The 26,005-nt window shown below is 41.1% G+C and overlaps 1 protein-coding gene across 1 annotated transcript in view; it reads left to right on the forward strand.

Annotated features, from left to right (window-relative positions):
* cacna1ba (calcium channel, voltage-dependent, N type, alpha 1B subunit, a) overlaps positions 1-24,119 on the forward strand; it is a 143,765-nt gene extending 119,646 nt beyond the window's left edge. The window contains exons 39-48 of the mRNA XM_071481837.1: positions 415-520; positions 1,484-1,591; positions 4,619-4,728; positions 5,350-5,531; positions 11,418-11,553; positions 11,949-12,068; positions 15,380-15,418; positions 15,850-16,078; positions 16,854-17,062; positions 18,944-24,119. Of these exons, the coding sequence (XP_071337938.1) occupies positions 415-520; positions 1,484-1,591; positions 4,619-4,728; positions 5,350-5,531; positions 11,418-11,553; positions 11,949-12,068; positions 15,380-15,418; positions 15,850-16,078; positions 16,854-17,062; positions 18,944-19,498 (1,794 nt within the window). The 3' untranslated portion in view covers positions 19,499-24,119. The remainder of the gene's footprint in view (positions 1-414; positions 521-1,483; positions 1,592-4,618; positions 4,729-5,349; positions 5,532-11,417; positions 11,554-11,948; positions 12,069-15,379; positions 15,419-15,849; positions 16,079-16,853; positions 17,063-18,943) is intronic.
* The last annotated feature ends 1,886 nt before the right edge of the window (positions 24,120-26,005 follow it).

Consider the following 26,005-nt stretch of genomic DNA (forward strand, 5'->3'; position numbering starts at 1 on the left):
ACAACCACAGAGTCGAGCTCCTGCGACTGCCGAGGCACCTCCATGGTTATGCGTTACATGCCTTCTCTCACCTTTTTTTCCGATCAATGTCAGTCTTGCACCAGTGCACTTTGACTTGCAGCATAGTGCATACTGTAGCCAATAGCAGTGAATGCGAATGTCTAGTTTGTCTCTTCTGTACATACCTATGGAGAAAGCTTTTTGTGTGCTGAACTGAGTAGCATTTTATCAACAAGGCCAACTGTAAAACATTAAACCAAATTTAGCAAAGCACCAAAGAAAATGTATCCACGGCAGGTGTTTGATCACAGCAGCACACAGATTGATTTCTCTGTGTGGCTTGTGTGTTCTGATCGGTTTGTTACCACTTCGTGATCTAATGTTTATCTTTCACCACTCGTCTCCTCTCCTCAGCGTCTGGTCAAAATGAACATGCCCATCGCTGATGACAACACTGTCCACTTCACCTCCACCCTGATGGCCCTGATTCGCACCGCCCTGGAGATCAAACTGGCCTCAGGTCAGAGAAACACAGCACACATGATGATAAAGAATGGAGTTGAATTGAAATGAACTGAGTTGAATTGATTCAAAGGCTACAGTTTAGTTTTAGTTTAGTTATATATATATATATATATATATATATATATATAGATAGATAGATAGATAGATAGATAGATATATTTTTATTTATTCAATAGGGACGATGCACTTTTACAGAGTTCCAATACAAAGCATGAAATGGATGTGTTGCACAGAGAGTTTATAGCTATTGCTAATTTTCAACTCTTAGTCTAATCCCTAGTTTACCCAGAGGATTTTCTGACTGTGTGTACACCCTTGTACATCAGGGCTAAGCAGGTCAGACATGAAGCTTGGAGCTAATCCACTGCACCTCATGAGTGGTTATAGGTGAACTGTATTCTTGGAAGCCAGTAAAGGGTTCCAGTTAAAATCCTTATAGCTGCACTTCAGACTAACTGAAGATGACTTAGTGTTATTTGACTGTCTGCTGAACAGTGAAAAGTTGTACGTGGTTTAATGCCCTACTTCTAATGTCTGATAAACTAAACTAAATAAATGTGATGTGCATATGATGTGGGTTGACTATATATTGGGTCACTAATTTAACTACTTTGCCAAATAAAGCCAGTTGTTGCAATGCATTGAAAATGCTTCCAAATAACTGATGAAGTAGAAGCAAGTGACGACAAATGTCTACAAATGTCTTCAAACTTTGTGCTGTGTTGGGCTGGATTCTCAGTCCTGGCTTTACCGCCTCTATCTGCACTTTTCCTGAGGATCTATCTCTGTGCCTCAATCCCTTCACTTCTTTTCTTGCTTTGTGTCATAAATCTAAATTGAAATATTTGGAAGATTTTTTGTATTCTTTTACATTTGTCCAATTTTGTGGCTGGCAGTTGATCTCTGTGTCTTAATAAAGGAGATTAAAAGTCTGATTCTCTTCTCCATGGATTTCTAGGGATGGTTGCTCAGCGATTATCTGACGCTGAGTTAAAGAAGGAGTTGTCCACAGTGTGGCCCAACCTCTCGCAAAAGACAATGGACCTGTTGGTGACACCACATAAACGTAAGCATTCCACCATCATCTTCATTTTGATTTCATTTACACAGTCACATAAACAGCTTGACCTCCTAAAGAAGAGTGCTTTGTAATGTTCAGTGGCAAAGGAATTGTATCTGTGGGGACATTTTCTTCTCTACAAATGTCTTTTTCTTCACTGAGGAAGTTCAACTGTAAATTTTCACACCATACATTCATAAAGGTACAGTACGTCATTAATTACCCTGGGTGTCTCAGGGTTATTACCATGGTGACAGTATGTAATCAGGTATTATGGCTGCTTTTATGTTAAACAAGGTGCTTTGAAGCAGCTCTTCAGCCACCTCTTCACCATCTGTCAGAGCCATTGATGGACAAACTCAATGGGGGGAAAATACTTTTGCATATGCATTATGCATTTTGATGTTTTTTCATTCATTGTATCAAATGACTGCAGCAGCCACCATCATTGAGGGCTGACGCCAACACAGAGAGAGCTGAACTGATGATGTCACATTCAGGCTGGTTTCTGTAAATCAAGCAATCTCTCATTCACTGTTTCATTGGTCTCTCTGAATAAATGGTGGATGTTCTTTGGGGTTTACTTTGCCAAAGACAGCAGTTAATATTACGAATTGAAACTTTTGGGATTTTAAATTAACTTACAGCTCCAATGAAAATTTAACATCCCAGTGCGTTGGATACTTAAATCATTATAATATAGTTTTGTCCATCTCCATAAAATCCCCTAACTCTTTCTCTGAAGTCATTTATCTAACTGTTAAACTGTAATCTATGCTGCCAAAAACTGCTTGGACTGGCATGTCTGATGTTACATCAAACCTGCGACTCTGTCCAGGACACGCCCCCCTCTAACATAAACAATACAGTGTTGAGAACAGTTATCTTCCAAGGCTATTTAGTTATTAGCATAATGATAAATGGGATTTTGAATAATGTTGTCTTACTGCTGGCACAGAAGCCAGAAGTTTGAGTTTCATTAGAGAACTGTCAGTGACACAAAACAATCATGATTATCAAGTATCAGAGATCTCAGTTTGCTGCTCGGCACTGGGTAAACTATTACGAGTGTCTGAGGGAGTGATTTTGGACACAGCCCAAATATACTGAAAGATTCTCAGTTTCTTATGTCCACACTACTATCTCTTTGTTTTAAAATGAAAACGCTCTCCGTCCAGATGACCGTTGTAGCTCTGTATCAGAAATGATCTGCGTCCATACTAACAGGCCTGAAAATGTATACATACATGACCATTCACGTACACTGGGCATGCAGATTGCAAACCAAATCAAACAAAGTTCTTTCAGAAACCTACTGTATGAATGACATCACATCCATACCAATATTGATTTTCGATTAAGGCTTAAAGATGAAGTGTGTGTGTATGTACTGTGAGTGTCTGTATGAGCCCAGGGGCCTGTATTCATCAAGACTCACACTTAGGGGTGCTTTGCTGATTTACCATGACACCCCCGTAGCATACTCAGATTTACAGTGGACACATTCCTCTACCTTGTTAAAACCTGGCACCTCTGTTACCCATGACAACAAGACTGCTGACGGTTTTGCTGGTGTTTAATGCTAGTAGCAGCTAGTGTAGCCTCAAGCAGAGATGAGGAGCAGGGTGCAGAGGTCTGATAAGTTCACTGACTCAGGTGACATCAATAGAGGACATTTATCAGAATTCACGCAGCTGGGAATGCAAAAACTTTATACAGCTTCTTTTACATGTGTGATTGTACTCCACAACTTAAAGCTTATAGATGAGGAGCATCAGTTAAATAATATGTGTTCAGTACCATGTTTGATAATTCAGAGAGTGAAGATGAATTTAAAACAAATACCAGCTTTATTCCTTTTCTCTGCAAAAAAGCTGCGTACATTCCAATAATGCTAGCTGAAACTACCTTGGTCTGCATTATACATATTGCTGAAGATAATGTATTATCCATCCAAATCCAAATCCAAATTCTTCACAACCAATTATATTGTGGGCAGTTTCTCTAAAACGTGTTGGAACGTTTATGCTCTGCTTCTGTGCTGCAGTTATTCAGGATCTGCTCTGACCTCTGCAGCTTTCTTCAATTTAATAAAATTTTTAGGTTTGATCTAAGAAAAGAGATCATATTACCCCCTTCTTAAGGTCCCTGTATTGGCTACCAATCCATTATAGAACTGATTTTAAAACTCTGCTTTTGACTTTTAAAGCATTTCATGTCCTAGCCCCAGAATATATCTCTGAATTAATTGCCCTTATCAACCTGCGCTCAGTCTAAGGTCCTCAGACAGGACTGTGTTGGTAGTTCTTATATCAAGATGTGAGACTAATGGGTGCAGAGCTTTTGCTGTGTCTCTTTATTGATATAGCCCTGGTTTACTCAGGGCATCTCTGGAACAACCTATCCGATGAACTTAGACTCACAAAATCAACATCTTCTTTGAAATTGCTTCTAAAAACATATTTCCCTCATAAAGCTTCTGAATATTTTCCTTTAAATATTTCACATATTTTTACATTGCTTACTTGTGTTTCTATTTTTATTTTGTTTTATTGTTTTATTTTTTAATCTTAAGTAATGTGTTTGCGTTTGGTTGTTGTTTGTTTTGTTATTTCATCAAGCACTTTGTAATATCTGATTTTGATAAATGCTATATAAATAAACTTTATTATCATCATTACTATTATTACCCGCGTATGTTTCCATCCACCTGAGTGCATGGGAAAAAAAACCTGTGCTGTTGTGTGCTTTGCTTTTACTGCCACCTTTTGATTGCAATACATAACTACACAGGGACAATTAGCTTGTTTTGTTAACCTTAGAAATCAGTTTTTTATTACCCGCTGTGAATTAATCTAATCACTCACATTAAGGAGTTTATTTCCTTAAAACTAAGCCATTAGAGAGACGAGCAACCAATGGAGATGAATCGAGGAGGGATGAATGAGTCAGCAAAATTTCCTCTCCTCTCTCTCCTTTCTTCCTGCACTGTCTACCTTCCTAACATCACTTCTTTTCTCCTCACCTCCTCAGCCAATGAACTGACAGTAGGGAAGGTTTATGCAGCCCTCATGATCTTCGACTACTACAAGCAGACTCGAGCACGGAGGCGGCAGCAGCAGCAGAACCCATCAGGCTCCCAGGTACAACACACCACACACATGGCCGCGCACTGCACACACACACGCACACACACACACACACACACACATACATACACACTCAGACGCACTAAAGCACACAATCACTGAATGCAGTAGTGCAAACCTTTATGCATGTGTCCACTTACATTGTGTTTGCACACACTGATATACACCTCGATCGTACACTGTATTGACTGCATGCAAACACACATGCAAAGGAGATGCTTTTGTATCCACTATCCATCCAGTGGTGGATTACAAAATTGTTCAACTGCTTTCCCAGTTTAAACCGCCCACCGATTGGTTACCTGTAAAAATAGTCTGTATTAAAGGCACACTCACAAGCCACAGCCAAAGATGAATCTGCGTTTGGCTGCTGGTTGGTGGTTATTTGCAACCTTGCACATGTACAGGTGTATGTTTGTTTCCGCATACACAAACACTCACACAGATGCACACACACGTATGACATAAAAGCATGACTGCGAGAAATGAATATTTTGGCCCCAGTGTCCACATCTGGGTGGCACTGAGCCCCTGCTGTCAGATCTGGGTCCAACAATATTCTGCCTGCTGCCTCTGAATGTCTTCAGCATGTTGCCATCCATCTCTCCTCTACAGTGCGAGGTCGGGGCTCTGTTTAAGCCATTGCTGCCTCTGCCTCACATGCAGGAGAAAGACCTGCCTGTGATGGTAAACAGTGTGGCGCCTCCCAGCATGCTTCAGCCTCAGCCCAAAGCCAATGCCAAGTCCCAGCCACAGACCAGACCTAGCTCCAACTCCCTCAACAACGGAGGCACACTGTAAGTTCAACGCTTCAGGAATTGAAAACTTAATTTTCCACATGATGAGTAAAAACTGCAGTTGGGTCTTCTACATCCACAGTAAAAAGCCTTTACGCACCAACACTTTAAATTAAGGTTACAGCAGGTTTTGGTGGAGATTTCTACATCCAGGCTAAAAATTAAGTTCTGACTGACCCTATTAAAAAAACTGAGGTGCCAAATGTACTTTGGGGTCACAGTCTAGTGTATTCAGAGACAGATTTACCAAGACATAGTCAGCTGCTGGACTGATTCAGGTACTAACTCCAGACTGTGAGTGAAGAGAGAAGTTTAGTTGTATGTATAGTCGTGAAAATTCTATATTTAATGCATGTTGCCTTCCACTGCTACCTCTTGCACTGTTTATGACCAGTCTTAAGAGATGGAGAACTTACCACCCTGCAAACTGACTCCAGCCTGCTGTGAATGTTTGATAAATACAGTCCAGATGTTTGGGGTAGAATGAATCACATCTGCACCTGAGAAAAGCTGTGTTGTCCTGAGACTAAAACTGAGGTCAAGTTTATCACATCAAGACCAAACAGTACAATGTAATTTACAACATGAAACCAACTAAGAAACTGAAACTAAGAAACTAAAATCTAAGTGCACATTTACTCTGGCAAAACTGATAATAAAGACAAGGACGCTGCATCTGCTGTGTTTTGTAACTGCTTTTAACTTATGTACCTTGAGCGTAGGTCGAGTTTACAACATAAGAAGATGGTCAGGTTACATTAACCACATCAAGGCTAGAATTGGATCTCTTTAAAATTCTGACTGGGTGCTAGAGGCAGATTTATGCTTCTCTACTGAGCTGAGCTTAGACTCCTTAGCTACATAGAGGGCAGCTAACGTGCACCTCTTCACACATGTTGCATGTTAGGGCCACTACATTGAAACCACAGCTGTGACTGCGCTGCTTGATGTGCTTGTGCTTTGTCCAACATGCTTTCAGCAATGGCAGTGTGTGATGAATAAAGGTAACACCAAGCAGCTTTACATTCTGTGATTTACTAAAACCTTCCTCACCATGATCGTTGCTACTGTGGCCCCTAAGAACAAAGCACATACAAGAGAGGAAGCACAAACATAAAGGGAAACAGAGGCTCTCTGCAGCCTCAGTTGCGGCCCTGATGGCTGTTTTCTCCAGAGGCTCCCTCATGCCCAGCAGAGTGTAGACCCTGTAGAGTGAGCAGCCGATGAAGCCTCTGCAGCCTACTTCCACTGGATGCTCGCTAACCCTGTTTCCAGAATTCCTCCAAGAGTACCTGGTATTTGGCATGCTTCCTTTCAAAAGCCTCCTCAATGCGGTCTTCCCAGGGCACGGTCAGTTCTATTGGGGCAAGCTGATTTGAGCTGTTAATGCAACCTGTGCCGGAAACTTGAGTTGCTTGCCTAGGTCAGCCATTAGCTACCAGTCCTGTGCAGAAGAAAGCAGATCTGCGTGAGCTCTGGATTGTGGTTTGTTATGCTGTTCCGCCTTAATGTATGTTACCTGCTTTCTGGGGGGGCAGTGTAGCCTGCTTTTCTTTATGGCTAAGGAGACACTCTCAACAACTCCCTTCAGCACCTGGTCATGACGCCAATGATAAAGACCATCTCCCAAGGCTTTTCCAGTGCAGAGACGACAGGAAAATGTGTCAGCTTTGCCTCAAAGCTGATTTGCTGGGCTAGGTACGGTGTCGTAAACAGCTCGGATAAGGAATTTTATGCTGATACCAGTCCAGGTGAGCCTTGGTGCCATTGCAGTCTCCCATCTCACCCAAGGCACCTGCTGCCTCATGCCTGCCATTCTGCTTGTTCTTACTTCATCCATCGCTGCTCTCACCTCTTTCTGGACAAGAACCTTGTTGTTCTGAGGCCTTCCCAAGCCTGTTTTTCCAATTGCCACTACCCCCACCACAGCCTTGTGCCTCAGCCTTGCTTCTGCCATCTCCAGCTCCCTAGTGGTGCTCCATTTCCTGCATTGCCGGCTGTCGAGACTTTGGGATCATGGGAGTCTCTGTACTGTAACGCCTCTCTAGTCTGAGAGACCATTGTCTCTATAGATGTCATGGGTACAGTATAAACCAGCAATGGCCAGAGGATCCGAGGCAGGATGCCATGTTGGTATATCCAGGAATCTTCCATGCAATCCTAACTTGTCCACTCTGTTGAGTCAAGTGTCTTGCTCCTTGATAGATGTCTAAATGGCCCCCACATCTCTGAGGCTGTGTGCTTGATTGGCTTCTCACTGATAGATGGAATCGTGGTACCATCTAGAGAAAAAGTGGAATTTTCAGACTCTGCCTTTCCTCAGAACAAGTGACCTTGACTTGGCAGGCTTGAAGTGCATCCTTGCCCACTTGATAAGCCTCTCCAGCCCTTGGAGGATCCATCTGCTTCCCTGAACATAAGATGTGGTGACTGTGAGGTCATTCATATAGGCTCTGATGGGGGGTTGTCGCATACCAGACTTGGATAAGGGACTTCTGCACTCAACCTCCACCACCAAATGAAGTGTTTGACACTTAAAATTAGCTTAGGAAAGACCTCCAGACCCCCTGCTTAATGTGTTCCCCCAATGTTTAAACGAAACGAAACGTCCATGCTCAAAATACATAAACACGAAAACATGAAAAAGCATACAAGAGTGAAAGCATGAGCATTAATGGAAACTTGCTACAATACACCTAATCCTGTCTGTAATATATATAACACATATGTGTGTGTGTGTGTGTGTGTGTGTGTGTGTGTGTGTGTGTATACTGTACATATACATACACACTATAAAACGTATTTCTTATGTATTCAGCTTCACCTTCAGACAAACTAGCAGCTACAAAATATTATATTTCAACTCTGAGACAAACATATTTCAAAAAGCAGAGACAACAGGTAATTTTTACCGAAGCACTTGTAGAGATAGACTGCTCTCCCCAGGACGACCCATTGACTGGCTCCCTGCATCGCTGATGTCACCCGGCAGGCAGCTCATCCCATTTCCGAAAATGTCAAGAAATGATGTAGCTGCTATCTAAATCGAGCCCAACAGTCCTGGTGTAACAGTCCTGTGTTGCATATGTTCTGTGTTGTTGTTGCGTCTCTGGATTTGGAGCGTGTCTCCCTTAACGTTTGTGTGTATTTGTCACATTTTTGTGTTTACAGCCCGTTAACCTTGACATTTGTGCTTTCTCTATTGTATGTGCTTTGCCCTCATGTACCACTGTACAAAGTCAATGACTCATGATTACTTTAGGAGTATAATGCACACTGTCTGATAATTCATGACTCATCAGTGCACTTTAGTGTTGTGTTAGTGTAACAACAATCAAAAGGGTGAATTCTAGCCTGGACTATAAATCAGTCTGAATGTTGGAGGCCTCAGGGGTGGGAGAGCTTGAACCTTGAAAGAGAAGCATAAGTCTGACTCATCAGTGGCAAAGTAGATCTACTCTTAACCAGCAGCTAGTTCCCATCCTGATCTTATATCTGTATGCAGACCACCTGCAGGGGGTGTGATTCCAAGTTTGTCTGCTACGTACATATTTTGCTCACTGGAAATGCAGACATCATTTTCATAAATTAGCAGGTTGTATAGTTGGTATAGAGAGGTGCTAAGTCAAAGGCAGCTGGACTTGCTCTAGATTTTCTAAGCCTTTTCACCTCATCTGATAAAAATGGAGACAATGGAATTTGTGAATTTAAAAAGAGAGTGATAGAGTATAAGTATGATGGAAACAGATCCATGTTTCATAATATTCCTGTCTAACATTCATCAGTCACAACATAAAATCTACCATTTATCATTTCAGGAAATAAACTTGACATGAATGGAAGTTACAAAAACTGAGAAGATAAATGGAAGAGATGAAATTTTTGTTTATTGAAAAATTGATTAAATTGTTGATTGATTTGACAGACATGATTGATGGTTTATCTATTTAATATAGTGTTGACATGTTTTGGCTGTTTCTGTCCTATCAAGACAAAGATACGCCCACACAGCGAAGCACTGACCTGCGGCACCAACAGAAAATCTGAGCCATGCTCAAGGCTGTGCCAAAATCTTTTCACTTCATTAAGTTTTGTATTTTTTCAGGTGACACAGTCACCGTTTACATTTTGAATGTGTGGTCAGTTTATCCAAATGATGCCTGTTTGGAAATTTGCTGTGGCATTTTCAGAGATGTGAGGCCGGAGTTCGGCTCCTGAGATGGCTGATGTCAGTGTTTGCCCTGTGGCAATTTACCACTGGCTCTATTGTCTGAGGTTTTTGATATATAATAAAATTCCCTTTGGAGGATGACATTTGGTCTCAGAATTGAAATATTTTGTTGTTGCTTGTTAGTCTGAGAGGATGAAGCTGAGTCCACAGTAAGAGGCTTTCATGCAGATATTCCACCACATTTCAATGAAAATAAATATATAGAATTTTATCATTTACATTTTCTATAATTTAGTTTGATTTTTACATTTTTACATATAAATTAAAACACAGATTGGCTATCAAGTTGAGAGCTCAGTTACTTTCATCACTTCCATTTTTATCATTTATTTTTTGTTACTTCCAGCCCTGAGGCCAGTTCTCTGAAATGGTACATTTTGTGAATGATGACTGTTAGACAAGGAAATGAAACGAGGCTCTGTCATCATGTGATGACTCTTTTAATCAAATCAGCCTTAAATTAATCAAATCACTTGACAATTTATTACTCCATGTTTCATTTCACGTCAATTTTCATCACCTCAATTTTTCCTCTCTGAGGATGTCCAGACTATACTATACTATTACTATATCATCTTATTTTATTTTCCTCACCTTCTACTTCTTGGCTATTTTATTCTTTTTATTTCTCTTTTCAGTGGCCTCATTTTCTCTCATTTTATTGTCCTGAACCCTTTATCTTTATTTTCCATGTAAAGCACTTTATAACTGTTTTAAAGTTTGTTATGGCATGGAAGCTACTTTCTGCTAAAAACCTAACAATGCAATGCTCCAAACTGTGTGTTGATAAATGTGGAAGTTGCAGTTGTGCAATACTTTCAGTAATGACAAAATAAAAGCAAGTTCCAAATGTTCACAGTTTGCTCAAGCTACTTGAATGTTTGTCATATAGGGGACAATGAATTTGCAAACAAGGAGCTGAGAGTGGTTGACATCACATATGGATCATTTAGTCATGTGGGAGTATTCAGAGTCACATAAATCAAGGTGTAAGAGCTGTTTATAAGAACAACACACCAACAGTGTCTGACACGTGATGAAGCACCCACACCCATTGTCTTCAGTTCATGTTTCATCTTGAAATGCATCTGTCGATTAACGAGATGCAGCCAACGTGTTGTGGGAAGGAACGTCAGGACAGCTTTGTGTAAGTGGTGTTGTAGACCCCACTGTTTGTTGAGTGATGGTTATTCCAGGAGGTTCCAGAAATTTCCCACCAGTCAGTCAGTCAGACATGAAGAAGCTTTTCATATGAGAGGAAACATCCAGAGGAATGGACTTATACTGTATATCTCACAACATGGATGAAAGATTATACAGAAAATGTAACATGGTGTCAAAGACCCCTACTGTACTAGAGGAGGTTCCTGAAACAGAAAGGTTCTATCAGTTACTGTATAACAGCTGTACAGCTTGTACAACTCTTGTATTGTAATTTAAGGTTTTACCCAAACCACTGAACTGTGCTTTCACACTGAACAAATACAGAAGTAACACACTTCGTAGTAAGTCTTTAGGAATGAAGATGATCAGATTTGACCAAGTTATCAAATGTAGTGAAGATGTAAATCTGTTACCTGTAAGATGTTCACTGTATTATCATTATTATTATTATTATTATTATTAAGCTCAGCTGTGACTGCTGTAACACACAGGCCAGATCACGATGACAACATCAAGGCTTCATCTTCCTGGGCAATGGAGAAACCCAAGGAAGGGCCCCGAGCTAAGACTAAAAGAAGCATTTCTAGGGGCCCATCAGAGGACACACCAGACACTGCTGTCATTCAGGTAAAGCAGCAACAAACTGTACAGATGTTGTGACCTGCCCCTGTTGAGTGTGACACGACTTTGTTGTATTGATGCAGAAATAACTGGAAGTGTACCTTACACATCAGCCTTCATATAAAGTCCAGCCTGTCTGTGTATTAGTGCAGGAGTTTGCACTAACATTGCTTTATGCAGCTCTGAGCCTCAGCCACCTGCTGAAGAATAGTGCTGAAAACCTAACAGTGCACCCACTCCCACACCACCAATGATGCTTATGGGCTTGTATTTGTGTGTGTGTGTGTGTGTGTGTGTCTGTGTGTGTGTCTGTGTGTGTGTGTGTGTGTGTGTGTGTGTGTGTGTGTGTGTGTGTGTGTGTGTGTGTGTGTGTGTGTGTGTGTCTCTCTCTCTCTCTCCAGGAGTCAGTGGAGATGAGAAACATGGAGACCAGTGGCAGCAGTGCAATCCCAGTGTCTGGCACAGGTCTGGAGAACCAGGGCAGAGCTGCTTCTATGCCTCGACTCTGTGCTGAGCTGCAGGTAACGCCTCACCTGTTTTCATTTCCACACCTGATTCTGACTTAGTTTTCAGTCAACAACTAAACTGAAAGATCTTTTAGGTTTTTAATGTCATGATTTGTTGCCCATTGGGAGATTAGCAGAGAAACATTGTACATCTTGGTAGCAGAATGTAATGGTTCACACACACAGAGCACGTCCTGCTCTGCAGTGATAAAACAGGGTGGCTCTCCTCAGCAAATCCAACCATCGCTCCCAAACTCTGGGCCTGCACTTTATTGTGTCGTAGATTTATTTTAAAATGATTTTGTGCATATACATATATATTTATTCAATACCTCATAATGAGCAAGTGAAAATATGTTTTTAGAATGTTTTGCAAATTTATTAAAAAATAAAAAAACGGAATTCTCTCATTGAAAAAAGTATTCAGGCCCCTTTGTTGTGGCACCCATGATGAACCCAGATCACAGTCAGCGTACTTCAGTCCATGTACAGTACACATACATACACAACAGCAGGCTCATTAGCTGGGCTATTGTTAACTACATGTGGCTCATGACAAGTTTGGCAGAAAGTGGCAAAGCTTCACGTTATAGTGCCACCTTCAGACCTTTGCACTATTTTTTTACTTTACAACATTAAATACAATTTGGTATTTATGACTATTGAAGACTAAACATGTGATCAAAGACAAAATATCAGTGTAAAAAAAAAAATGGCCAAAATCAATACATTTAACATGCTCCGCTATAAAAAAGTAAATAGCAAATTTTAGGTCCAGCATCCTGGTCTTATCACTTGTATTTTTATGGGGAAAATGTTTTACATTTTTAAAAACTTTTTTATTTTAATAAGTTAAAGTACACAGAGTGAGTTATCCATATTTGCAGTTGGCTTTTTATTTTTGTGGATGTAATTTTTAACACCAAAAAAGTATTAAAAGAATTAAATGTCTGTTTGTGGATAATGAGATATATGGGGACCATGCTACATATGTGTGGACTGTCTTCTGTGGATGCCATATTGCCCAAAAGCTGACAGGAGTCAGTTCACAAATGTGCAAAACCTGTTTCACGTGTACAAATGGATCCATAAATGTATAAATGTTAAGTTGTACATATTTGCAAATTGCTCCATATTTTTCTGAATATGATTTTAAATAACACAAATAAATGAAATAGATGTTTGTAGACAGTGAAATATTTCAGGATCATGGCCATAAACCTCTTCCTGAAGGAGAGACCAGGGCTCATTATAGAGCAAAGTAAACAGGCAAGAAGGGCTCTGGTCAGGGAGGGGCGCAAGAACCTTCTCTGCAGAGATGGGAGAACCTGTTGGTTGACTTTGAGTAAAAGGCATATGACAGCCCACCTGGAATTTGTTAACTGGCATTTAAAGGACTCAGAGCATGAGGAAACAGATTCTCTGTTCTGATGAGACAAACCTCTTTGGGAAGAATTCGAAACATCATCTAAACATAGCTCACCATTCTAACTGGAGGAAAAATTTCTGCTGTCTACATTAAGGAAACGACTCAAAACAGCTCTCAGCGTTGTGAACCATCACACAGAACATTTCTTGTGAAAAAGCATGGAGGAGCCTGGACTCAGTATTAATGTGGTTAAGGCTGAGAAACCCTCATTTCCTGAGTGATGTTGATATTGATCAATTCAGCCATTTAAAGTGCATTCCTTTCACAGCCCATTTGGAAGAGCTGTTGTTGATCCTCCTTTCACTGCAGAGGAGAAGTCTACAGTAATCTGATTAGATCTGGCAGGTTGCCAGCTATTTGTCCAATATTGTTTTCCTCCTGCTGCCAACTGAAAAGATGGTAGTGGCTCCAAATGGTTTTGGGCTGAAGATTCATGGGAGAGGAAGCCGGTAACTGGGTTACTGTAGAAGTGAGAGAATCTGGAGTAAGAATGAAAGGATGTAAAGAACCCGGGGGGGGGGGGGGGGCTGCCCTGTCGATTCACTGTCTTAATGTTTCTCATGTTTTGGAAGAGAGGCCAGGAACTCCTCCAGCCAATTCAATTAATGCTGGCCTTTTGGAAACTACCTGCTGTTGCTGGAATATGAGGGGATCTGTACTGTGTAGTCTGAACACCGGGGGCCTCCAGTCGTCAGCTGCAGTAGTTTGGCTCTTGCTGTTGCTTTTCTTCTGCTTAATTTGAGCTCAGCTTAGCCAGGATCAGGATATGACACCTGTTAAGACCTGTTCCTCCTTTGTGCTGTGCCTCAGTCTAGTTTGTCTGTCCACAATGAACTCAAAGTGAAAGCAAAGTCCAAACTTGTTTCTTTAACCCAGGTGATATTGAGCATTGTATCCTGATTTTGCAGTCTCATCACCTTTTGATACAGTATAAGCAGAACCCCCATGCTAATTAGTAGGGGATGCTGTTGTAGGCCCCTCTTCAAATAACAAGCCTGGCAGGCAAGAACAGAAGGAATCAATATTGATACGTTCTCAGAGATCTGAGTCAGAGAGGCAGAGTCCAGGATGTGCTAAAAGAGGCAGAGGAGTGAGGACTGAGCAGAGACATACAGATAAATTGTCTCTGTTGCATCCTGGGGTGCATTATTTTTCTGTTACTGGCAACTTGTAATAAACATCATACAACAGTACATGATTCAGTAGATCTCCTAAAGTAAGGGACTAAAATACATTGTTGAGGTACTTAAGTGTTTTTAAGTAATGACTTGTTTTGATTTCACTTCATGTTTAGTTGCTTTGCAGATGCCAGATGCAAGAAATCAGAAAATATGATGCAAGAGTTTAAGAAACTTCAACAATTTGAACATGAATATTTGTCTCACTGTCTTACTTGTTGGTTTATCAGTAATGTAACTCTCTGAATGGACTTTTCATTCACAGTAAATTCTACAGTACATTTACAGTTGATGCTGAAGTACAATTTGCTGCTAATACTTGTGTACTTTTACTTTAGTGTCAATGTGGAACCATAATTGGAGAAAGTATTTGAGATAATGAAATGACGCTTAGACTTAAAGCCACTTTGTGTCGGATCTGAAAATGTCTGATTTGGGCACCCCCCAGTGGTGACATCAATAAAGACATTGTGGCAGACAGCAACATTTGCTACTACCAGCTCTGTCGTAAATACCTACAGACCATTCATCTTCAACAGACTTGTATCATTTACAAACAAATAGGCTTAAATTATATAAGAACTGTACAAAAGATGGCTTTGAGTAAAATATGTGATCACTTTTATCACCACAAACTGTAGCTGCTACTGATTCTGCATAATATTCCACATCTCTTTTTCTGTCCTTCTCTCCCTCTCTATTCCTCTCCTGCAAAACAGCGGGGCCACTCACGCCACTCTCCAGGGATACATCTGGCCGTACGTACATGCTGTCACACAACTGACAGTATAAACATGTTTGTCTGGTCCAGCAGGGTGAACTCTTAAATCCATAGGGCCAGTAATGTAAGATCGAATCCAAATAAAATTAAATTAAAAATAAAAAAATAACGTGGGAGTCTGTGGGGACTGACTCACAGTGGTTAGTAGAGGAACTGCAGCTTTTGCCACTAAAGTGTTGATTTGATTTTTCAACCCAGGAGTTTGCTGTTTGGTGTTAACATACCATAGACCCTGCTACTGGAGTAAACACTCCAGAGAAATCAAATAGAGAATTTAATGGCCACTTGAACAAATCAAGTGTAGTCAGTTGCAGTCGTAAGATGAAAATGGAGCTATATGAAACCTACAGGACCTGCATCAGTCATGGTTCTCAGCGACCCTCCCTGTCTCTCTCCCTCCTCTCTCAGTCTGCCCCTGATGCCAGCACTATGAAGCGCTCAGCCTCCACCGTGGCCCCACAGCGACCCCAGGAGGTCAACCTGAGGGACTACACCCTGGAGAAACCCAGCCGGGAGCGACCCCACCACCATCACCACCACCACCGCTGCCACCACCGCAGAGACAGAGAGAAAGACAGAGACAAGAGGCAGAGGTCACTGGATACACCTCTAGGTGGACCAACTCCAGGCTCCGCTGGTTAGTTAGCACCTTCACACACAGTTCAGAGAGCACGTTATACAAACACACACTGTATCTTGTAAATGCTGTTCATTGGATATTTCAACCAAAACATCCTAAGGACTGTCCATTCATGCCCAGTGCAAAGTAGGACACTTACTCTGCTTAAGACCTTAAAAAATATGGCTAATGACCCCTTGAGGAGGGAAGAAAACAAAAGAAACAGAAATAGTGCACAGTCACATAATACAGTGTACATAAAACACTCACTGTGCATAACTACCTTATACAAACCCCACGTCAAATAACCTGGACTATCACTTTAAGTCTTTGATCAAAGCTTCTTACATTACCGTCATAAAATTATAAATGTTAGTTTTTCTTCACTTAGTCACAGCAGATGTTTTGACAGGACAGTAGGAAAAGCACAAGTGTCATGAATGGAATGATTCCATGTAGCTGCTTTAGTTTCAGAGTCCTGGGTCCTTCATGCTGGCTCACTGTCCCACTGTCATGACTTAATGTTAAAATTCAACAGAACACAGCCATTGTTAATGTTATTAAGTGAACACCTGTGCATGTCCCACTGCGACAAATGTCAGCTGTGAGTAATGACCATAGATTCCTAATTCTTACTACAGAAAAATAAATGTATTGACAAGTAGACTGGCATTCAAATGACTGAACCAAAGTAAAAGATAGAAAAGATAGAAAAGACAGGTCTCCAATATTATCTTGAATACACAAACATGCACTTTCACCGCAATATTTTCCTCCCCCACGGATGAATCAGGAGAGCGAGTGTCTGACCCAGCTGCCTCCAGAGAGCGAGCCCATGATCGCGGACGTTCCCGAGAGAGGAAACACCACCACTCCTCGACAGACAAGCAACGCTACTACTCCTGTGACCGCTTCTGCAGCCGGGAACACTGCCACACCAAATCTGCCACCGCTAGCTGTGCTGCCTCCCCCAGTGAGGGGCAGGAAACCAGCAACAAGCAGGTGGGAGGGCACAGGTGTGTCGAGTAGGGCCAGATGAGGCTTTAGACCAGGTGCAGGGGATTTCTAAAGGGTTTGAAAGGAGTTTGTAGTTTATCTAAACTCCTTTTAGACAAAACGACACTGAACCTCTGAAAATCCGTTGCTGCTGCTCATAATAATAATGAAAAAAATATAAATTTAGATCTAAATGAAACAAAATAAGAGCGATACTTTGTCATCAGCTGAGGTTAAGGCCTATAATTTCATGGCACTGCTGATGGCTAATTAAAAATAATGAGCTTGCATCTGACATGATAAACCTCATCACTGTTTATCTGAGATAACTGAGATCCATCCACCTCCACAAAAACTAATATCTCCCTCCAGCTGCTGACACAAGTCTGTGAAGAAACACTGAATCACTGTTTGTTTAAATGGCGTATGTAACCAACTTCACTTTGCATAAAAATAACAGTTAGTCTAAACCTGGAACTTATTGATTATTCAATTCAAAATACTTTATTTGTCCTCACAAATTAAACTGAACAGAATGAACTGAATAATCACTGACAGTAAAACCATGTCACTAAAGCAAGTGACTGCAAGAAAAGGTCATCAGTATTCCTCTGAGCCACAGATCCACCACTGAGCTACGCTGTTGTGCTGGGTGGCATGTTCCTTCATAAAAACACACACTGTAGTTCACCGTCCACCACATTCACTGCTGCTGCTGCAAAGACTCACTGGAGTACCACGTGTTTTCATCCACAGCAGAAAGTAGTCCTCAACGAATGAACTATGTCCTCATGTTTCAGTAACTTTTTAGAAAAAAACTACAGTGACCGTCTGTTTTGAGTGTAAATAGAAGAACTTCCCACTGCACAGCTTCAAAACCAGGTGTCACCAGAGCAGCACTCTACTGTGTTGAGAATAGGTTCCTATAACTGGTTCTGTTTTTGATTTGGTTCTAAGTTCAGTCAGATACACAGATTCATTAAGCTCTTTAGCCAGTGAATTAAGAAGCACCTCCAAGCAGACAGGGTGGTGTCCGGCGCCTGATGTTGACACTGATAATATGAGTGATAATATGAGATAAATAAGCAGGAGTTAAGGACGGTTTAAGCCTTAGCAGCTATTTGTTAGCAACAGCTAATGTAGCTACTGCTAACTGCAACACAAAGTTTTATTTCCAATAAAAACTTTTGAAATATTTTTTAAAACCACGAGGATGTTGTTTCTTATGTGGAAACAGTGAAGTATTGATAACGTGCCGACATGAGGGTCATCACACCCACAGCACAAATGGGAGCTTGCATGAAGACCTCTGCAAACACACACCAGTTTACTGCCACCAGGGTTCTATAAACAGTCTGTGTGGAAATGGATCAATAAATCTGTTCTAAACTGAATCATATCAGAGGTTCGCCACACTGACCAGGGGTGTTTCTGAACAAAAGCTTATTGTCAGACTGCTGTATATCTGCATATTGAACAACGAGATGTGCAACCTACAGATAATATGTTGAGTGCAGTTAAGGAAAGTGAAGCAGGGACAGTGAAGCTGACAGTTGAAGTGTTACTGTGATTCTTCTGCATGCTCTGTTTGCCTTTGGTGCAGCCTCTCATGGCCTTTCACTTCTTCCCATTTTCTCTCGTCATCATTTCCCATCCATTTTGTCTGTCTTTCAATTTGCTTGTTCTTTCATTCTGTCTTTTTCTTTGCTCTGTTTTCCATTTGTTCTCTGTCGTCTTTTGTGTCATCACATATCACACTTTGGTGTCTTTCCTTTCCTCTCCTCCCTCTGGCGGCCCTGTCCCTGTTTTCTTCCCTTTACCTTTCCTCTTTCACATATTTTGCTCATCGTTCTCTCGTTTCAAATTGCTTGTCCAATTTTCATCTAGGGCAGTGGTTGGGTTAAAGGCAGCCCAGTGGCACTGAGTTCCAGTTCTAGCACGCCGAGCCGTGGACGTCGGCAGCTCCCCCAGACACCCCTCACCCCACGGCCAGTGGTGGCTTACAAGACTGCCAATTCCTCCCCTGTGCACTTTGTGTCCAGCCAGGCCTTTTTGAGTCCCGGGCGGCTGAGCCGCGGCCTGTCGGAGCACAACACCCTCCGGCAAAGCAGCTCCTGCCACTTCCCCTGCCCCGTGACCCGTATCAGCTCCGAGCCCTTCCTGGGCCGGGACCACGGCGATGCCATGAGCAGCCCCTACAGCAGCCTCCGGGACCAGCTGGATGTCTTCCAGGATGTGGCGTCACTGTCGCCTAGCCCCCGTGGCGGACGCTCATCTTGGACCGCACTGCCTTGCATGATAGGAGCCCTGCTTCCAGCTCCACAGCAGAACCTTGGGTTGCCCAATGGGTACCACTTCAGCTTCGGGGGCAACACCAGCCCAGGCTCTGGCGTCAGGGCACCCAGGTATTACCAGGAGGCAGAGGAGGACGAATGGTGCTAGCATGGCTTTAAACCAACCTTTTTAATGCATTTCTGAGGAACTGTGATGAGTTTTATCATCTTCTTTGAAGGCTTTAGTTTACATTGTCACTGTGTATGTTTAATGCTGTATTTTAGTCCTAACATAGAGAGCTAAGGTTTGGGAGAACATCTAAACAGGGAGAACGTGAGCAAGAAATTGTCAAAGGGCACAAAGCATTCTGAAACAGAGGAGTAGACTCTTTGCCAAATCTGATGTCTTACAGTAGCTCCTTGATTTGCTTTGACTTCAGTGTTTTGTTGACATGACCATACTGACCCTCAAACATCATTACATCACAAACACAGACCACACATAAAATCATCATATTTCTTGGGTGATGTAGAGAAACCACCAGACCTGCTGTTTGTCATTCATAACTCAGTCAGTCTGGATTTCAGGGAAACAATTCATGGAAACACAATGCTGCTGTATTTCTCTGTCACACTGCAGGTTTCAGCGCTCAGTGCTGCGAATGCTGACTTATTCCAAACTTGGATTCTTTGGAGAGTCTGTGTTGCTAACTTTGTGTCAAATAGCAATTTGCAAAAACTTAAAGCAGCGTTAACTGTTTTTTTTCTGCCATTCTGGGAGCAGCTCAACAAGCTGGAAACCCAACACTGACATATTATCACTTTATCTTGTTGATGAGGCTGACATGTTTCCAAAAGGCTGCTCCGTCAGACAGAATATCGCTGTTTCTAGGACCAGGGGTGCAACCGTGTGTCACTCTGTGCACCACATACACAAGGCAGAAGCAGGTTTTACCCAATAATGTAAATAAGTAAGTAAAGTTATTGAATCTAACTGTAGCTGAAAGTTGAAGTGCGATTGAGGGTCAGTATGGCTGTTTCAACAGAAAGCGATGGCACTGCATGTCATGGAAACAGGACAAAAACCAGGTCAACGATAGTTTACCATGTTGGAAAACCTCAAACATATAGTGACACTGTACAAATAGCTGTGATGTTCTTTAGTTTAGGACTCTACCATTCTATGATTATGCCTAATCCTTTATGACATTCCCTTTGTGTGAGTCGAACAGATGAAGAGCTGCTGAACAGGCGGCGATGCTTGTTTATCTGTTAAATATTTCTCGCAAAACTTGAAGAGAGGAGCAGCCCGTGGTGGCGAAAAGTACCTGACTGATTTGTTTTATATAAAAATTTACTTGTAGATGTTCTCTTTTCTTTGTGTCATTTTTTGTATGACATGAAAAAAAACAAAAACAAAGGTGTGTTTTACGTGAATTGCTTATGGTTTGCCATCGTTCCAGGTCAAATGTTTCTTACAGACTTCTTTGCAATGTTTTAAGACAAAGTGCCTATCCTTTTAGATATACTGTAGAAAAAGATGCAATGTCAACTGTTTTCTAATGCATCCCACTTGAGTAGATGTTTGGTTTATTCTGTATGTAGCTCTGCAGGAAAACATGTTGTACAGAACGCCTTATCTGCAAGGAGAGAAACGAAACCTACAGTACGCTTAAAAGACAGGAATCAAAAAATGACGTTATGAAAGTTGATTGTTGTTCTTGTTTTTGATAAACCATAGACCACATGTAGGTGGGGGGAGCAAGGATGACTTTGTGGAAATGCTACGAAAACTGCATAAATATATCTATCCAGTTACATTAATGCCAGTAACACATTGTGCATATTTTTTTGGAAAGGATGTCATAGTGTGAGCCTTACAAGCTCCTGTCTTGTGTGGACCGCTGAGTGTGTGTTGGTCAGCTGAGGTCTAACGGGACTGGGGGGGGCGGGGAGTGAGCACTTTCTGATTTAGGACCCACAGTAGCAAAGGGTGATGCAGTCTTAATGTTTATGGGTATTTAAGTCACGTCAGGCCCTGTGTGTGTGTGTGTGTGTGTGTGTGTGTGTGTGTGTGTGTGTGTGTGTGTGTGTATACATAGATTAAAATTAACATTGATAAGCATCAGCTGTTGATATATTTAACATTTCTGGGTCCAGTTTATTGATTCGTGGTAGGGTTTTTTGTTTTTTTTTTTTCATATTCTTATGTATAACTGGCAAAAAAAACTGATCCTGTAACGTCATGCCAAGATATTTCCAGCAGCTACTGTACCATGGAGTTTGACAGCAGGACATGTTACAGCTAATTCATTCATATTAAACATCAGGCTTTGGTGTCAGGATGGAAACGTTTTTTTTTTTTCTGGAGCCTGCAGAAGCTGAAGTGACGAGCTCCACCCACATTAACAGAAAACAAACCACAACACAGCTGTATCATTAGCTGTGTCCCAGTTCCATACCACACACTCACTCTCAGCAGGTTTTGAGTATGCACAGTAAAAAAATGAAGTATACTGAAAGACACTGTCGTCTAAATCTGCCTGACTTTTGGGCAACTTTTTTCGAGGAGGAAGAAGTTGTCGCACAGAATAACAAAGGTTATTGTACTAGGACTCTGCACATGATATCACTAAACATTTCAGAGGTAAATTTTACTTATTGCGCGGATGAGTTCAACCCTGAGGCCTGTAGCATAAAGAGGCTTGAGGAAGATCTTGGAAAACAAAACAAAACATTAAATATTGACTTTCTACTTGTAAAATTTAATTGGCAGTGTCATTCCAAATTTACTGTGTGATTCATATTTGTTGATGCACGTCTTTATATCATTTCCTATTAGTAGAAAATGTTAAATTACATTAAGTCCTTGTATATTATCTGCAAAACAATAACTGAATGCTGGATTTTTTTGGTTGGTACCATTTATATCTATTTGACTTTAAAAATTCTGACAGATAGAAACATTTTGGTGAGGACTGGTCACATGTAGAGACTGTGACCCAACACAGACACAACACCTGACAGTGTAAAATAGACGCACTGTTTCTAAATGACTTCAAACTAATTTCTCTGCTAACATCAGTCGATCAATCTCTAGTATGTTCCATAAACTACTAGTATGGTGTAAGAAATTGGGGCACAGTTAATATATTGACAGTGAATTTTTATGAATGTTAGAAGTTGAGCCTTTTTGCTGGGGCTTGTCAAAATGCATTCTGGGAAATGTAGGAAATCCCTTTAGAACTGAAGTACTGTATAAGCAGGAGATGAGACAGACTGAGGGGGGTCTTGTCTTAAGTGATCAGCGTTAAACACTGAGACTTTAAACCAAGTTTAATAAACAAGATGGAATCTGGCTCTGTGAGACTGGAGAGAATGTAGTTACACCAATCAACTCCTGGACTGTACAGACCTACTACTGTTTGACTGATGTCTATCAATGGTCAGAAGTGGATCTGACAAGAGTAGAGGGTGGATCTTTCCTTCGAGTTCAGCCCTGCTGCTTCACTGATCTCTGCTTCCACTTCGAAGGAAAGAAATTATCCAGCTGTCAGATTTGTAGAAATATATCTTCACACCATCGATCAGTCACAGCGCTCTGAGGGACTGTCTGGTGTTGCCTGAAACTGTACTCTGCTCTGATCTACGTAGGCTGATCTGTTATATGCAACCTGCTTAATACACATGCTGACAACAATATCAGATTGTCTTCTTTTGGAAATGTTGAACCTTCGCAGCTGCTGACTGGGTAGGAGGTTTTTGTGGAGGATTTCTTGAAAGACCTCTCTCACTGGGTAGACAGTAGGAGAGAGGGACCTTGTTTAACCATAGTGATACACACTACATGGGCCTGACACAGAGTAGGGCTATGCAACAAGACAAACCCATTTCTTCATCCATTCTGTAGCTTTACATGCTGGTCTTCTCAGATTCAGGCTTCAGCATGAGTGTGACCAAATGTTTTATAGAAAAATGCTTTGAAAAAAAAAAAAACATGCAGACAAAAAAGACTAAAATACATAAAGGCACAAAGTGTAAACAAGAAACAGGATATTTAGGATTACAGCAACTTTATACATATATTTGCATGCATAACATTTACCCACTTTGACAGTGTCAAATGGAAATCCCATGGCTCATTATGGGAGGAGGTGTTTCCTGTTAGGTCATAACAAAACGGTTTTCATGAATCAGCCTTGAATGCTGTCCAAGTGATTATTTTTGTCAAATACAGAAACACACATTCATTATTTTGAAGGTTTTGTGACACTATGGCGGAAAAAATTCTCAACATACCTGTACCTTCTTAAACTACGTGGCCTCTGTATAGCGTCAAATGAGGCAGACCTTGTGTCCAAGTCTGGACCAATCGGCCGCCTAACATTAGAAGCGATCCAATCTCTTTATTTCTGCATACTACTGGCAGTGTAGATGCAGCTTTTTCTTGAGAAAATACAGATGTTTGCATGTTCTGACGATGTATGTGCATGTAGAAAACTTAGTACTTTTAGATACTCTGTGTTATTTTGTTGATTTTTAATATTTGATATAAACTGTAGGTTTGTTGAAAAGACAAATTTCTATTAAGACCAGTATTGAACATTGTTGATAGTTCCACCTCGTGCAGCAGAGCTGGAACATTCCTTTATTTGGGTCTTGGGATTCAGTGAAATGTTTGTTTGCTTGATTTTATGTTTCTTCGCCAGCCTTTGAATTCTACAGTTGTTTCTACATTTAACATTTTGTATGAAGCAAAGTTCCTTGAAATAAAAAAGAATGAAATGAAACTGTCTGCGACTGGTTGAATGATTTGAGTGTTTGGATGCAGATGTGGTGAACAAACTACATTTAATCTTCTGGATGAGGAGGATGTTCACTCCTCTGATGTGAGTCGTGTCAAAATGACAAAAGCTACAGTAAGTCGACCTGTTTATTTCTTGTCTTTTGTTTAGCAACTCAGTGCTATAGATTTCTCTTATTTTGCCCATCATTCTACACTTAATAATGTCTTTTGAAATTTTTGCAAATTTTGTATTGAACAATTACACTTTAAATTCTTTTTGGTAAAGTCTCTACAAACTTAGTCCACCTATTTATTTATCCCGCTGCACCTGGCAGATCTTCTCAAGCTCCATCAGATTGGAGGGGAGGCAGCTGTGAAATGCCATCTTCAGATGTGTTTTTTTTTTTTTTTGCCTTTACTGTGCTAGATAGCCACAGTGAGAGAGAGACAGGAAAGTCGGAGAGAGGGGATGACATGCAGCAAAGGTCAGGGTTTGAATCCAGGCTGCAGCAGTTAGGATTAAGCATTGATGGAAGGCGCTGTACAGGGTGAGCCCCCTTGGCGCCCTATCTTTAGGTCTCTTCACAGATTTTCTGTGGGGCTAAGTCTAGGTTTCGGCTTTGCCACTCAAGTCAGAGACTTGTCCCAAAACCACTCAAGCATTGTCTTGGCTGCTGCACCCAGAGGGTTTAAGGCTTGTCAAAGCCGAGTGAAGTCACTTCAGGTAGTTTTATTCTGTTTCAGGAGTTGGACCAAGCAAGCATTTGTTTCATGATAACACTGTATGCAGCATTTTAATAACTGTGCACTCTAAGTTCCACCTTGTAGCACTAACTTGTTAGTGACATGTCTTCTTCTGCAGCACCTTTGGGATACAGGCCATAATGCATGATGGTCAAACTCGATCAATGTCATGCGCAGCTTCTGTACGCTATATTTTGGTTTGCCTTGTGACAGTTTTGTTGTCCACTCTATAGTGGATAAAATTTGGCTGATTCATGATATAGCCAACTATAAAATGGGTGAATGGATGTTCTAAACTAATAATAACAATAATAATAATAATTCTTGGTATCACATTAAGCTCTTCAAAAACAACAGGTTCCTCCTCAGTGCCAGGGACCGTTCTGGGCCTGGCACCCTTGGTGCTCAGGCCCTAACTGAAGAAATGTTGAAATCACATCTTATTCTGCGAGATCACATGTTCTGCACATACAGTCTATGGTTCTGCAGACAGGTCATATGTAGCATACATGACATGACACAGAATACATCAAAGTTTGCATCTAAACCACAATTTTAAAAGATCGTATTATCTAAAAGCTAGTTTGCAAAAGGCAGAGTATAGTGTGTGAGTAGGTGTCAAGTCAAGTGAATTTCTATTTTCTGTACTGCAAAATCACAACAGAAATATTCTCAGTGCACTTTTGAAATAGAGCAGGTCTAGATTTGCTCTATTTCAAAATGTCTAGACCTGCAGTATTATTTACAGAGACCAAACTATTCCCACTGAGAGCAGGCAAAAGTACTTTTAAGAGCACAACTGGAATCAGGGTGAGCGGCCATCTGCCTCGACCGGTGGTGCTAAGACAGACCAAGCAAGAGAGAGCAGGGTTAAAGGCCACCATGAGGTCATGTGTGACATTCTCAGTAAATGGTTTTCTAGTACGTTTTTTATTTCCATATTTAACTGTTGCATTGATACAAATGCATTGATACAAATATTTCTTCTCATAAATTAATTTAAGAATTATCTCCGTTTTTAATAATTTTCTCTTTTTTTGTTGTTGTAATGCGTTAGCTGCTTATGGTACTGAAAAAAAAAAGCTAGATCCTACGAGCCGCTCTTAAACGCAGCACAGATCATAACATAAGTCATGTGATACGTGC

This window comes from Trachinotus anak, unplaced genomic scaffold, assembly GCF_046630095.1.
Source record: "Trachinotus anak isolate AG129_WGS33_773 ecotype Australia unplaced genomic scaffold, CSIRO_AGI_Tana_v1 ptg000008l, whole genome shotgun sequence".
NCBI lineage: Eukaryota > Metazoa > Chordata > Actinopteri > Carangiformes > Carangidae > Trachinotus > Trachinotus anak.